The sequence below is a fragment of the Thunnus maccoyii genome, chromosome 14, assembly GCF_910596095.1.
Source record: "Thunnus maccoyii chromosome 14, fThuMac1.1, whole genome shotgun sequence".
Classification (NCBI taxonomy): Eukaryota; Metazoa; Chordata; class Actinopteri; order Scombriformes; family Scombridae; genus Thunnus; species Thunnus maccoyii.
In genome coordinates, this window is record NC_056546.1 from 7,428,427 (window position 1) to 7,445,065 (window position 16,639).

Below are 16,639 nucleotides of genomic sequence, written 5' to 3' on the forward strand. Positions count from 1 at the left end.
GTGTGACTAGTTTGGAAGCTTCATATTAGCTTCAGATAAACTTTTGAATACATTTTTGCACAGAAGGAGTGGATTTGGCCCCTGTCATTTACATTTTAAATACATTACAAAGGGATCTTTCAATGGCCAGTATGAACAGGAGGAATGATTACAGTAAGAAATCACTATTTCAATGTTCATTTGGGCACCAAACAATTGTCAGGTTAAGACAGACTTGGAAAATTGTGAACCTGTCCTGTAATGTGAGTAAAACACTGTACAGTACAAGCGCAATGTCACAGTTTCACCAGATAGGGGCAGTGTGTCCTAATTTTTCTGTTGCATACCAGCAACAGAAGGAAAGATTATGTAACTTCTGTAATTAGTTAAAATTCATGACTTGCAATTGTTGATAAAAACAATCAGTCATTAATAAGGACAAATCTACCAAAACTACTCCAACATTAATGGGGTAAATCTGGTGTATTTAGAGGAATGTTGAATGCTGCACAGCCTGTTTGATAATACTCATTACAATATAAGGGCGTACCTCAAAAGATTAGTATTACACAAATACAAACAGTAGTAGTAGAGTATATGGGTCTATTTTTTAGCTTTTTTCAACCTGGTGTTTTGTCGAAATCTGTTCCCCCATCGAATAATGTTCCTGTCGCACGTAGCAGAAATCTATTGGTGTTCAAATGCTACGTCACGGTTAAAAAGGCTTTTCATTGGCTGCCATCCTCCTGCAACGTTCCAATTCGGAATGACACTATGTTGTAAAACTAATCACCTTTTTTCTTAAGTTATTTAGTGTTTTTTTAAAAGCCTTTTTTGATTTTTATTCAGTAATGTCAAAGGGAAACAGACGCTCGGTGTGTTGAGGTAAAAGTCCGTTTCAAAAAACAAAATACAATATTGGTGTCTTCTCTGCGCTGTGGTCCATTTAGACCCGCTGGACCAGGCCGACCCCATCGACTTTTCTTCCGCCAGCATCCTACAGCCACACAGTAAGAAAATGACTTTAAATATGTGTACATTTTACCACTTTGCCTCTTGACATAACCCAGTAGTTTCAACCGAGAGGTGTCGAGGTAACACAGTACCTCAGGTTAGCTAATACGTAGCCCAACTGGGGGGGTTTTACTGTAAACGGTCGTGTTTCTCCGTGTGGCGTTCACGGTACCGACGTTAGCCTGATGCGTTTATGTGTCTCTATGTCTGTACACTGTAGGCAGCGTTATTATCCACTGATTATTGAGAACACACCGTCCTTTTATACCCATCCATCATTATCTCATTTCCGCAGCCTATATCCTGTGAAGTTCCCTGTCAGGCAGGTCATGCGGATGGAGTAAGTGTGCATCTCACCGGTTAATAATTAACCAGGGGTTTGTTGGTTGGTAATATGAGTGGACTCTTGTGTACAAGAGGCCGAAAAAGCTCAGTAGCAATAAGGTCATAAAATTAATCCAAAGGGGGGCGAGGCAAAAAAAAAAAAAGAAAAAAAAAAGAAAAACCTAACCAGAGGTTGGGAGTCACAGCCAGGAGTTGTGACGTGGATTACTGTATTGGGGCTGGAAAACTGCAAGCAATAAAAGACCCTGCTAGATCCGACCCAGCTTCATGTTCAGGGACGACATTTGGCTTCTGTCCAGAGAGATAAGTGTGATCGGATGAATGTGTCCTTGTTTTGCTCTGTTTTTTTATGAGTACATGAGGCAAGACAGGATGTCCTATCCTCTACAGCTCCAGTAGTGAATGGACTTGAAGGGTTGTTCACGTCTGAATGAAGGACCAGTTGTCTTATAGGATACCTCAAGGAAACTTTTTTTAAAATTAATTAACGGGATGTTTGGTCAATGAGACTTAATTTTTGTTTTGTTTTGTTTTTTTTAATGGTGAATGCTCCCTGGAATATTTAACTTGAAACGTTTCTGTTTGCTGTGTTTGGGATTTATCTTGTTATTTAAGCGTATGTGCTGAACTGATCTCTACTTGGCAGCTGAAACATGGCACTTTATGTAGAAGGTGAGTAGTGTTTTGGGGGTATTCAACTTTTGATGTAATAAGGCTGAAGGGGAATTAATTACCTACAGTTAGGCTATGACCCCAGGTGGATTTGAAGAACCATACCTGTGCTTTTCCCCATTTAAAAATCACTTTCCAAAGCAAACTACATTTCTTAATTTGGTATTCCTACCTTCCAAGCATTTAAAAATGCCTGGCACTGGCTGTCAATTAACTATTAGGGATTTAAGACGCTGTATAATCCACCACATGCTCTGTTTTATTTCTGGTAAAGTTTGAAGCGGTGATAGATGCCCTCATGTAAAGGATGAAAGCTCTGATATCTGAGACTCGAGAGTCATAGAATGCTCATTATAGTTTTCTTTACATTATCCTTCATAACACCACATGACCATTCTTCTTTGCCAACCACAAACTGTGTCTCTTGTAAGGCTGCAACTAACAATTATTTTCATTATCGACTAATCTGCCGATTTATTTTCTTGATTAATCGATAGTTGATTGGCACATAAAATGTCAGAATATGGTGAAAAATGACAATCACTGTTTCCCAAAGCACAAGGTGACGTCCTCAAATGTCTTGTCCCAAAAATATTTAGTTTACTATCATAGAAGACTAAAGAAACCAGATAATATTCACCAGAAGAGAAGCTGGAATCAGAGAATGAGGGCATTTTATTCTTAAAAAATGACTCAAAACGATTAATCGATTATCAAAATAATTTGTGATTAATGTAATAGTCGGCAGCTCTGACAGCTCTAGACTCTTGAATGCTTTGGAGAGGGTTAATAAACTGAAAAATAAAGGAGCTCCACACTCCACTTTTCAAATTATATGTAAAAACGTGTGATAAATTCAACAACAACTATTTTGAAAAGCGTTGGACGGCAGTCAGGTGGCTCTCAGGTGAAGTTGTGGTTTAAATAAGCTAAACATCCAGCCTGCCAGTAGCTGACATGTTACTGCCGTCCACTCAGCACTCAGCCATTTAATGACAGCATAACATAATGACAGCTGTATTTTTGGGCACGGTTGCCGATCATTAACATTAACAAATTCTCCACACCCTTTTTTCTATTGCTTTAAGGTCTTTTGAAGAGAAGAGGACTTCCAGATGATGGTTGGTTAACTTTCAAAGTGACAGACCTACCTAGCAAATCACTTGATTTGATCAAACAATCACTTGCCTGACTGTTATTTTGATCATCAGTCAGGTAAAAATCGCAAATCTTATGGGTGCAGCTTCAGACGTTTAGCTTGCTCTTTAGAGAATCACTAAATGAACTGTGGGAAGTCATATTTACACAGTCCATTTAAACAATTATTTGATTAACTGGAGTAGTTTAGCTTTGAAAGTGTTAACCATTAATCATAACGGAAAAGCTACTTGCATCCCAAGACTAACCACAGTCACAGCAGTTGGCCGGCACCAGGGATTCATCTGTCCTTTATGAGAAAAAGTAAAATATTACATTAACAAAAGCCTAACCAGGGATGGTAAAATCTTTGTAACGCTGGTATGCTGCAAATCCTTCTCATTTCCTTCTACCGCCTTTGGCGATCTATGGTGTCATGGGATCTGTCTTGTCTTATTTTACCAGAAAGGTTTGATTCCTGTTGTCGTTTTTCTGACTTTATGCCAGGAGCATTGAGTTATTCTGTCTTCGTGACGTTACTCAGGGTTGCTCACTGTGCTACTCTGCCACCCAATGAGAAAGATGCCGAAAGACAGGCTGGCAGGAATCTTTAACATCTCAAATAGAGAGCACCGCACTGCACTCTCAAGGTCTATCACTCCCTCCCTCTCCTGTTTACTCTCTCCCGAAATACTCTTCTTTTTTTAAAATAATAGCAGCAAATGGTCCGTATCAAGCTACTGAGTCATAAAAAGTGTATGTGTTTTGGTTCATATCATTCAGCCCTTGTTATGTCTTTAATATTAATTATATTATAAATGTATTTTCATACCATGAGCTTCAATGTTTGTCTTCTCAAGGGCAGCTGCACGTACAGCTCTCGGCTCTGATGGCATCTTTTTTTAGCCGTATTATGACTTAGCTTTGCCTTTTTTAAATCCTATTTTTGATTTCACGCCAATGAACAAACCAAACCACTAATCTCACACAGCTCAGAAACCAGAGCTGGCTCAACAGGTTAATATGGTCACATTTTTTTTGGAAATGTTTTATCACACCCAAACTGTCTTCCATACTTTTGAACTTGATCAGGACAATCGGAATGAGTTTACAGGTATAATTACAGTACTTAAGTAATTAAAACAAAGCTGTTTAATTGGTCACTTTACCAGTCACGTTGGCGCAGCTGTACTGCAGTAATTACAAAGCTAGTGAAGTTCTGAGGTTTTCGTTTTTGCCAGAGGTTGACCAACACTGGATTTCTGAGGTCGATATCGATATTTGAGATTTATACACTTTAATAACATAAACACGCAGCACAAACAATCATTACAAATAAGGATTCCATAAGTTAAGTCATTAAAGGATTGTAACCAAGATATGTGTTGAGTGGGACGTTTTACTGTTGGAAAATGAACTTGCGGACACACTATATAATGGCGACACTCATTCTCAACAACCTCAAAAATATCTTCGCCGTTTCTATGGACCCGATATATCGCGACGATCACTTTCACATATGTAGGCTATCCTCACGCTCATCTTAAGAAACTCATATGTGCCTCTGAAATACACGTCAATAATTAATGTCACAAACCCCTGTTTTCCAGATTTGAATGCTTATCTGTGTTTTCAAACTTGACACGTGGTCCAAGTGTTGCGCAAAAGCCAATCGTGAGGGCGTTGTTACCTGTGATAAGAGGATAAAAGGTGATGCCAGGAATCCATATATAAAGCTCAGATCTGTCACTGTTGATTATAGAAATCCACCCTCTTGTATCATCATATATTTATTTCAGTTGAGAGTTTTTCTTCCAATGATGAGAATTACATATTATTTGTGGCTTAAAACATAGAGGAATAGCTATTGACCTTCAGTAGCTATAATATTCTCCAACATACAGAAATCACTTTCATATTTTTGTTCAATGGCAGACAAAGCTAACACTAATGGGTTGAGTTCATAAAATGAATAAACCTGGGAATAATTTCTATGTTAGAAAACAACTGTATTGCAGTATTAAACTCTATCTTCCTCTATCTCTACAATGTTGCCTGTCCAGGTCTGAGTAAAGGAGTAGCCAACGGAGGGATGGCTCAGTTCCAGGAAATGATGCGGCAGCAGCTGGAGAGCTCCATGCACACTGAGCTGGAGAAACTGCTGGACACTGCCACAGGGGCAGAGAAAGAGGTACTCTAACTCTCTCTCCCTCGCTCCTCTTTCTCTCCGACCATCTGGTTGTGATTTAGAGGGGTGGTGGGGTCACAGACGAACACTGGGAAAACACAAAAGTGACGCATACTGTGTGCCACAGTGCCAACGGGGTCCCACCTACAGTACATGCTTCCAGACACACACACACATACATGTGGATACGTAATAAAATTGCAGAAGGCGAGGTTTTTTACGCAAACACTCACTCATTTTATCAGCCTAAATCATAATATAATGCGTCATTAGAGAGTTCCAGCCCAACTGAGACCCTGTAAATCTGTTCAGCTCGCCCAGAATTAATTGTGTTGTTGGAGAGCGTGCACTTTTTCAAGCCACAGCAGTAGATGAATCAAAAGCTAAGATGGAAATCTAAAACCCCTGTCCTAAATAGCAGAAACAAAAAAGCTGCTATTTAATCTGTTGCCTTTTTAGTTTCCTTTTGATATAAAACAATCACAGACCTTGAGACTAAGCTGTCACTAAATATGGCTTGACTGAACACACACACACGTAGAAACACACAGCGTTTGGCAGTTGCCTCTCAGACATTATCCAGGCGTGTTTAAACCGCCAGCAATCACAGAAGGTGGAATGATACACTGAAAAATGATCAGAAGGGACAGTCAGGCACACACATGCAAGCCCAACACTGTTCTTCATATGTGTTTTCTGTCAGGTTTGTTCACATAAAAAAAAAGCTTTTGTATACACAGTAAGCACTAACAGTTACGCAAGCAAAATGTTCATGTGCAATTACGTGCATACACAGATGTACGGAGAACAAACACTTTCATAGTTACACACTGGCTGAACTGGGCAGCGTTCCAGTGTAAACAGATACAAATGTCAATGTAAAGCAGGCCAGTGACAGACTGCTTACGTGGTTATTTATTTGGCCGAGCCTCCAGGAATAGATTGTTACTAACACAGTTGAAATTTGTTTTGAAGTTGTCAAAGGTCAAAAAAGGGTACTTGTATCATTACCAATGGCATCCTTATAACCAGCGGCTGCTGCAGTGAACAACGGTTATACATCACTGTCACTGTGTAAAGAGATGCAAATGGAAAGCAGACCAGTGACAGGCTGCTTACATGGTTATTTATTTTAGCCTACCCTCCAGGAACAGATTGTTCTTTTTACTAACACAGTTGAAATGAAAGTGTTTGGCCTCTTTTTTTGTCTTATTTTATGTAAGTATATTAAAAAAACAACTAATAACACACAAACCCAGTTGCAAGAATTGCACATCACTAATTTATGGAGGCAAGATTTTCAAAATAAAACACCGAAATGGTTTATAAAAATCATCTCATCTCAAAGCTAATAAAACAACATAAAAGTTTGGAAGGAGGACTGCAGGATTGCATAGAAAGACAGACAGAACATCTCATTTAAAATGACCAAATGTTTGTCAGTAAACATATTAACAAGGTTCTACATCACATCATGCATTACGATCACGTTCATAAGACAGTTAAACGCATGTACATCAGCTGAATGAGTAACAATGTTCTCTCTCTTGGTGCTTTAAGTACTAAGATTTTATTGCGTGGTATGTACAATATGTGTCACATACACGTCAGAAACACATAATATCTGTACTTGGGAATGATAATTGTCACAGGTGAACAAAGGTTTAATTACCAGTGACATCATTATAATAGGTGGCTGCCGTAAGAGATGGTTAAACCTCTCATGTCACGGTGTAATTACAGATGATCAGACCCATATTTTATATTTGAAACTATCAGCTGACTGTGTAGGAACAATAAAAGTTCCAGTTCCTTGATCCCTTAACTGCATTAAAAGTAACTGCTGTCAAGGTGAGGAGTAATAAAGTGCAGTGGAAGGAATGAGAAATAAGTGCCAGGGAGGATAAGTCAGATTTTTCCGTTTCGTGATTGAGAACCACAGTGGGAATCACTGATGGCAAAAATGATCTTCATTTATCCTAATTTTGAAAAATACAAGTGAGGTGTCCACTCTATCAGCGGTACAGCTTTTCTGGCAGTTTGTTCAACTCCCCTCAATTAGAGAAACCTCCTGGATGATGGTGCACTTTGTGAAGCAGTTACTACATTTTTCATCTTTCTGGACAAGTGAATTAGTGTTGCGGTTGTGCAGAACTGCGTTTGTGACTTGAACCTTTGGAAACCTCAGCCTGCCTTGTTATGTATAAAATCAATCTTTGTGTTTTTCAGGTGTCCAAGAAAGACTTTGAGGGCTTCAAGAATCTTTTCCACAGATTTCTGCAGGTGAAAGGGCCATCAGTAGAGTGGATCAAGATACAAAGACCTCCAGAAGACTCGGTAAGTGTCGTTAATATGTGTCTGAGTGAGCATGTGCTTGTATCTAAGTACAGAGAAGAGAAAATGAAGTGTTTTGTAACATCCCTACTCTGTCCATACCCTTCATGATTCTATATCTAATTAATGACTGTTGTTTAGAAAATTAAGAGGATTTAGCCAGAAAGCAATAATGAATACATGAAACGGAAATAATTTACCAAGGAGCTGCACTGGTGGAGGCGTGTTGTTGCCACAGAGTCAGACAAAATGATGAAATACGATCCAGGAAGTCCAGTTTGAGTAATACAACCATGAGTTTTAACCATCAGATGCCAAGACACTGCACAGTAGTTTATAATACTACAAGACAGAGTTTCAAACTGTGGAGAGTTATCACAACCACAGTCATTTTTCATCCTTATTCTCAACGATTGAGAGAGAAACAGTAGATTGACACTGTTCTTATTAGAAGGTCATCACCCTGGAAAGTGTGCTTGCATGTATTTGATTGGTCAGAAAAAGTTGCATCTTAACTCCCATTGGACTCCCATGACCTGACCCGGGCAGTTATAACATTTCATTGAACATATGCACCGTTACCTTAAAGGACCCTTTTCACGGATGACATTTAGACTTATCAACGCAGGCAAAGATGCGTTTCATTTAGGCGAGCCATTTCCAGGCATCTTGTATTGTGAATATCCACCCACTCACTGACACAACTTTCAGGGAAACCTAATGGAACTGAGCCATTGTAAATGTTCTGCTTTTTCCTGTTGTGAAATCACAACGTCAGCCATGAAAAGGATCTATTGTCCTTTGTGACGACAGGTGGATCCAAGCAGGTTGAAACTGAAAATGAAAGCCACCATATGCAGTTTTTTCAGTCAGTAAAAGTCAGTAGCGTGTTCTTAGTCTCAGCCTCAGATGATCAAACTCTCATCCCAACACCTGTCAGTCATCATGACGAGCTGTCTGTCATGAAACGGTATCCAGCTTGAAGACATCAGAGACATAAAAAAGAATATGACACCAAACAGAATCTGTTCATTTAAAAAAAAAAAAAGTTTTGATACTTTTGAACAAGTCTTTTCTGCCACACATTTTATTTCGCTGTTCATTTATTTCCCCCACTTGTACACTAAAATATCCTTGACACCACTGGTTTTACATGTATAATACATAATATCCTATGTATTTAAGGATGAAATAGATGTGTCTAACACATTATACCCCAACTGGAGATACAACTTTAAACCAGATTGAATTTTACAGAAGTAAAATGTGCCAAGTATGTGCCAATAATTGTGTAAATGCGACTCCCTTTTTATAACCTCTCTCCATGTACTGACAACATGTTTCTCTGTATCATCTGATATCCAAGTCAACAGTGAGATAGTTTCCTGTCATTTATATCTGTCAGTTGCTACTCTTCCTTTTAACTTTCTCTCAAATGTTGGTTTCTTTGTCACTAGAGTTTGAATGATAGAAGAATAATAGACTGAAGTTAATGTGGAGTCAATAGAGAGAGTTTTCTGAAATTTTAATTGTTTTGTCAGTGTAATTACTTAAGTTACCTTCTTTTATACATAATAAGATAGTGACATTTTATGAAGGGAGATGCCGTCTTTTTCTTATCGTGGCATACCAATCTCTTAATGCTGGGTTTGACTCGACTCTGATAAAACTGTAAATCATTCAGCTGTTTTATTGATGCAATATGAATCACTCATTGGGTTTATGGGGCATTGTTTCATTCCTCTAACATGTGGTTTGTTTAAAGAGTCTAAAAGTGTTTTTTTTGGGACATTGTGAACTAAAAAAACTCCAATAACAATGACTTTTTAAAGAGTTAGAAGCCTTTATCGCTTTTACTTGTCAAGGTATGACAGGTTCATTTAAATGCAGTAAACTGACAGATAAGGTGATAGTATCAGTGTATTTGTCACTTTTTCAAACACCTAGCACACTGTGTATTGTGTAAGAAACAACCAGAGCAATGGCTGGGAAATCTGGATTATTTTGGGTCAGTAATGTACGTAAAAGAAAAAGTACTTTAACGTAGAAACATTTAAGTTCTTTTTCGTATTTAGGCCACAAGTGTGTGACTACTTTTCTGAACTTTAGAGCAGACATACCTTTTGACTTGAAGGTATCATTTTTACATACATTCACCTCATATTTTGGAACTTGTTTAACACAGACATCTGACAGTATAACAATATATATTTCACGTGTTTGTCCCCTTCAAGTAATTTGCTGCGGTGACTTTCAGGCTCGTTTCATAATAAGTTTGCCAAATGTTTCCTCGGTTTCCTAGAGTTGACATAATTAGCTGTAAGTTAGCTAATGGTGGGATCAGACCACATGATGTCAGCCTGATAGTCGCCTGTTGCATCCTGGTAGAGGTGCGCCACCAGGAATGAAAACCAACAAAGCATCTTGATGACAAAAGGACAATTTGTTTGCCTTCTCTCTCTAGTTTAACAGGTCCTGTGATGCGTTGCGTTATACGCGCTGATAAGAGCACAGAGCCCCTTTCAATGCAAACATGGCAATGAAAAAGATGAATGATGATGTTGCTGCTTTCGGGTGGAACAATGAAGTCGGTCCCCGGCACCTTGTTTCCATCCATCAAGACATGAAAGAGTATTGTTGGTAGTAATGGAAGAAGTATTTTCCTTCAGTAAAAGCAGCAATCATGCATATAATATAAATACACAGTATTACAGGCAAGTAAATAATAAATATCAAAAGGTAAAGTACACAAAATGTTATATTTAATATTATAGCTGATACAACAAGGTAAGTGTCATGTGACCGTGTTGTCCACATCAAGATCACAGTGTGACAGGCTGCTGGAGTCTAAATTTCATTTTGATGGCTTTGTTAGTCGCTCACTTACAAAGTCAATCAAAGTGCCAAGTCATCAGTGCTCGTTTGAGCTGGTTGTGCAGGATTTCCTTGTTTTCTTTCACTGAAAAGCACATGTTATAGGTCATCCGCAGTCGATGGTCACAAGGGATGCTCTCGGTTCTCTACTTCAATTTCCTGAATGCTGACTTGCTTTGTTTTTATGTGAGCTTCAAAGTAGAGGATTGAAAGGTTTAACAGAGTTAGAAGTGCAGACTTGTCTCATTCAGTTCGGTCTCAAGGGAGGATCTTTGAAGTCAGATAGGGGTGTTTTGTGTCAGTCAAAATGTCGAGTAGTCAAGAGGCAGCACGTGAAAATAGCCAGCAAGTAAATGGACTAGCAGAAGTACGTGTGTCTTAGTATTTGTTCAAGTTCTTTCTTCTTTTTCTACTATAACTTTGTCTCAGCTAAACATGTCAGCGTACATAACGTGAAGCACAGAAAGGTGCATGTCCTTAATTAATGTTTAACAAAATCACAAAATGTATAAATCAGATCTCCTAATGCATTAGTAAGTCATTGTGAAGTAAATCATTTTTTGTTGCTTGTTTTCTGTTTCACCACAGTGGCTTGTTGTTTTTTGTTGTTTTTTTTCAGAATAGCGGGTTTGTCTTCATGTATTTTTTATTTTGTTGTGATGGTGGAAAGTATGACTCACAACAGAACTGAAATTTTTTAAAAGATTGCAGCTCTGAATCGATTGCAAAACATAAAAGCATGTTACAATAAAATAAAGAGTGGCGAAGTGTGGATTACACCAATAACAGGGTGAACATTAGTGCTCTATTAAACAAAACAGTAAAATATGCAGGTGCTCTGCCAACGGATATGTAAATATAAACATTATATTCAATAAAATTATCACTTTATCACATATTTGAGCAAAACCAGAGCCTGGGATCTAGGATATGCTAATTTTAGTCAGGACAGTAAAGTGTTTATAAGCATTACTTGTCAGATTATTAAATCTGTCAGTTTCATGGTAGTAGTAAAAAGTGATTTAACTATTCATGCATGAGTTATAATCAGGAAATGAGGATGCATACCAACTAAAGTTAGTAAATTAGTGTCATCCAGTATCGATTGGATGCAGATTGTTTTAATTTTGATCACGTTCTGCACCAGCTTGCATGAATTTGTTTCAGCTCTTTCATACTCTGACAATAAAGTCATTTATGAACCTTCATATTCTTCAAGGACTTAAAATGATTTACATATGTGAGCATTTCTTAAATGTCACATGACAGAAGTTCACATATAAAAACTGTCATGTGTCTTAAAACATGTGCTTTGGATTCCCATATATGGGAAGCTCCACTTCTGCCAGAATTATATTTATTAGAGATCCACTGGATATAAAATAATATTATTATAAAGACATTTGTGAGGTAATATCCACTTGCCACCTGCTAATATACTCTACTATAGATGAGTAATTATTATTATCATTCATAAGACATAACGAAATATAGTTTGTAGTCTCTTTATGCTGCTCACAAAAACAGAAATTATATAAATGGATTAATAAATAATAAGTCATAGAAATAAAACTACTTTTATATTAGAGTGCGGAGGATGAATTGAGGAGTTTCACAGCCTGAGGAAAGAAGCTGCTCTGTAGTCTGGTGGTACGACAGCGGATACTTGTGTATCTCTTGCCAGATGGCAGCAGGGTTAACAGGCTGCGGTTGGGGTTGGTGTTGTTTTTTTTTTAGTATCCTCTGGACTCTGTGGAGGCTCCTCACCTCACCAATATGCTCGGTAGACGGGTACCGATGATGTTCTGGGCGGTTTTAATCACTCGCTACGGAGCCTTCCTGTCTTGGGTCGTGCACATCTCATGTCAGTTTGTGATGTCTCCAGGCGGGATGCTTTCTCTTTCTCCTCTGTAAACAAGAACTAGGGAGGGTAATTTTGCCTTCTTAAGTTTCCCTAAGAAATACAGTCCAAAGTTTTGACAAGGGATAATGATGTTTTATCAGTACATTTTATCAACCACCTCTACAGAACGTGTTATTCTAGTCCTGTTCCAGTTGATTAGTGTTTGTGTTTGATGGAGTCTAGATTACCAACCCGACCTTTAATCCCTGACATTCACCAATCATGTACACTGCCAGTTAAAACAAACAAGAGTGTCGCCCAATATGATGTCCCCCCTCCCTCCTCCTGTTGGGAAATACAACTTTTGGTCCAAATTGTATTTCTAAGAAAATCTCAGGTTCAGTCAGGTTTCGTGCCAGGGATGCTGCTGTGGGTCGTTTGTTGGCCATGTTTGGTTCTGTTTCACTGAACATTCCTTCCTCAGTTGCCCGCCTGGCATCGGACCATTTCACCAAACACACACACACACACACACACACATACAAAGCCTCATCTGTCTTTCCCTCCTCAGTCTGTAACAAGCACGGAGTTACTGCATCACTCTCCAGTTTTGAGCCGCCTCATTTATGTTTATGAACTCAGAAGCTGCAGATGGAGAGAGATGGAGAAGATTAAATATGAAGAGAGGACCAGGAAAAGATGAAGCACACAAAGAGGAGGTTTTATAGAGAAAACGAGCTTTACATAAAAAGAGAGATGGAGGCAGAGAGAAGATGAGAGCTTGGGAAGTATTAAAACAGGGAACATTAAGTGAAATAGAAAATGACAGTGACACTCGGTAATGAGAGAGAGTGTTTTTGGGAGAGCGAAGAGGGTAAAGAGGCATCTTTTGGCAGCATCCCAGTGAGTGAGAGTGAAGGAAAAAGGAGAACACAAGGAAAACTAAACTTTCTTAACAACCACTGCCAAAGACAGCCACTGGATTGAAAATCTCCCCCAACCAAATTAATGATTCACTAGCTTTCTTAGTCTATAAAGACAGTTTTGAAACAGCTCGCCCACCCACCACAGAGACTAGTAGAGATGGCAGGCTGACCTGCCGCAGTAATAATTAATTGGTATATTTTTGGCATCTAAAGGCATTTTTCAAGTCATGCAGACAAATGAAATGAAAGGAAGAGTGGTGAAAGGACACAGGGGAGCTGTCTTCTCCAATTATTAAATAATGAAGTCAGTAATATTGTTATTATTTCATTTGTTATTATTATTTTCATTTCAAGCACTGAAAAAAACTGTAATTATTATCCAGTAAAATGTTCTTTTGTCAAATGACTTATTATTCATCTATAAGCATAACATATATATATATACTTACTGTGATATTTGATGTACCTTAGACCAAATTTAACATATGTTTATAGTTTGAAATAGGCACAATTTATCTATTTTATTGCTTATGATGAACAGAACAGGCAAGTAAGACCATCACATGATCTGATAAACAAAATAATTACCAAAATAACTTGTTTATATTTTCTTATACGTTAAAATGAGCAATTATTGTTACATCTGTTGTGTTAGGGGTCAAAATTGACCGCATATACTTCCCTATGAAAAAAAGGAGAAAAGTACATTTAATTTCCAAAAACAACATTTTATTCTTTCATTATTATTTCTCACAATAAGTTTCATCCCACCATGGTGTGTGTGTGTGTTTGTGTGTTTTATATTGTATTTATTGGGACAATGTACAGTTTTAACAGTTTAGTTTGATGTAATGCGCCAGAGTTAGCTTTAAAGCTAATTTTCAGCACACAGCAACAGCACAATAACAAACAGTACAAAGCAAAAAACACACAGGACACATTATACAAAACACAAAGCTACACACAACAGCACAACACACACACCCACAATGTCAACCACAAATTAATAATGTAAGCTTGTCAAATTAAAAGCAAGATCATCAGAGATTATATGAGAAGACCATGAGATAAAATTTATATTCAGTGGTTACAGGGCTATGCGTACGTGCCTGCCTGCCTACGTGTGTGTGTGTGTGTGTGTGTGTGTGTGTGCGTGTGTGTGTGTGTGTGTGTGTGTGTGTGTGTGTGTGTGTGTGTGTGTGTGCTCTGCTAGGTTTGCAGTGAGATGTGAGAAATAAAGCATGAGAAAGCCCCACCCTATATACTGCTTTACAGCTGGGGAACAGGAGAACAGTGTGTGTGTGTGTGTGTGTGTGTGTGTGTGTGTGTGTGTGTGTGTGTGTGTGTGTGTGTGTGTGTCTGTGACACTTTCGAGGACAAATTTAAGACTAAAGACCAGTTAACTGGGGACAGCTTGTCCAATCGGGGCCAAAAGCCATGTCCCCAATTTGGAAAAATGTGATTTTTGGGTAGTTTCGGTTATGGTTATGGTTAGGGTAAGTCCCAAGGAAATTAATGTAAGTCTATGTAATGTCCCCAAAAGTGACCTAGGTCAACGTGATGAGATGAGTGGTGAGATGGTGAAAGTGGTGAGAGTGAGAAATGAAGCACGAGAAAGCCGCAGTCTATTTACTGCTGTACAGCTTTTTTGCTTGCTCTTTATTTGCTGCCTGCGGCTCTATAATTGACTTCAAGTCGATATGCTTTCTTGGCATGAAACTTTTAGTATTATTACACAATATTATTATAAGATTTTATCACTATTATTTTTGTTTTGTTGTAATTTTTGTTATTCATGATGGTTTGGCAACATTTACTATGTATTTCCCTGGATAAACAACTCATAATTACTACCGGGTCAAATTTGACCCATAAAAAAACAGATGAAACTTATTTTTTTATAGGCATTAATTTAAAAAAAAAAAAAAAAAAGACAAATGATCAACACGTGTTTTATTGTATTCACTAGGTGATTGTAGAGGATGTAATGAAGCCTTGTTTAGATAAGAAAAAATTAAAAGTATGTTTCACACATCTGAACTTGAAATCGGGTCAGATTTGACCCGAACACAGTAGGAGGGTTCAGCCATTCACAAAACTTTTTGTTACCAAAAACATGTCTAGAAAAATACATACAGTCATCACATGCAATATTCCTACAGTAACTTACATTTCTCTGTTGAATTTATACCTTGACTTAGTCAATATTATCTTTGTTTTAATCAGTCATATCATATAGTAACATTGATTGAACAACAAATTGGCATCATAAGTGTCAAAAGGAACATTGCTGTTTCCTTGTGAAATATTTAGTTTTTCTGTTTTCAAATAATGATCTAAACAATTTATTATGTTCTCTCGACACTATTTTTGTATGCAGTTCATTCAGTATGCCGCACGCTGACCGACTCATGAGCTGACAATGACAGGAATGTTACTGTTTTAACAGACGTCATTGTTAGTAGTATAATAGCAGGTAAAAAAAGGAGTGTGTGACAGGTATTTTAAAGATGCAGATCTGACTCAGCCAGTTAGAAAGAGGCACTGGATTTACCTGCTCTGAAAGTCACAGTCATGACTTCTCTTACACCTGTAATAACCTGAGAGATCTTCACATTGCTGTAAATGAAGACCTGCCCAAAATACTGTTTACACACAGCTGACATAGTAAAACTTCTCCTGTAACTGCTAAAATACTGTCAAGGCACTTAGCACTGTAGCCTGTTGGTGTTAGTGAAACACCAAACTGTCCAATTGGGTTGGAAATGGTTCAAGATCAGAGCCTACCTTTTGAAAAACTGGACAGCTGCTTTTCAGGATGAAAACCATGAGTGACAAGAAAATAAAGTCGCTGTAAAATATAAAAATGATCGTCACTGGTATTTGAGAGACTGTCTTCAGGTGGGTTTGAGAGATACTGACATTATTGTGTATTTGAGGCTTCGTGGAAATGCGAGACTCAGCTAAGAATAGACAAATGTTTGACTTCTGACAGATGATACAGAAACATCTTCAAGGTGCTGAGACTTGAACAAGATTGAGTGATATGAAATGTAGCATGAAGCTGTTTCACTTTTGCAAGTCTTTTACATCAACAAGTGATGGCTTTTAGTTAAGACATGCACCAAACAATACTTGGATTACAGATAGTCTGCTCTGAATAGGCGGCACAGAACAAAGACAAATAAAAGATGGAAACATTTGAAAATAAAGAACGTTGCAGCTTGCCGGTTTGGTTTCATTTTGCATAACTGCACAGTTAGCCTGCATACACCAACCAATGCTACTATCATAACATCCAATGCAGATGGGTTTGCAAAGCCTCAA

General features: G+C 38.0%; 1 protein-coding gene across 4 annotated transcripts in view; it reads left to right on the top strand.

Moving 5' to 3' along the window:
- Positions 1 to 723: 723 nt before the first annotated feature.
- The window catches only part of ugp2b (UDP-glucose pyrophosphorylase 2b), a 36,532-nt gene continuing 20,616 nt past the window's right edge, over positions 724 to 16,639 (top strand). The window contains exons 1-4 of one of the 4 annotated variants that reach the window (XM_042432875.1): positions 724 to 989; positions 3,099 to 3,131; positions 5,211 to 5,338; positions 7,565 to 7,672. In XM_042432875.1, coding sequence (XP_042288809.1) covers positions 5,240 to 5,338; positions 7,565 to 7,672 — 207 coding nt within the window. In that variant the 5' untranslated portion in view covers positions 724 to 989; positions 3,099 to 3,131; positions 5,211 to 5,239. Of the gene's footprint in view, positions 990 to 1,538; positions 2,011 to 3,098; positions 3,132 to 5,210; positions 5,339 to 7,564; positions 7,673 to 16,639 lie in introns of those variants that run through there. The other 3 variants (XM_042432871.1, XM_042432874.1, XM_042432873.1) reach the window with 3 other exon arrangements.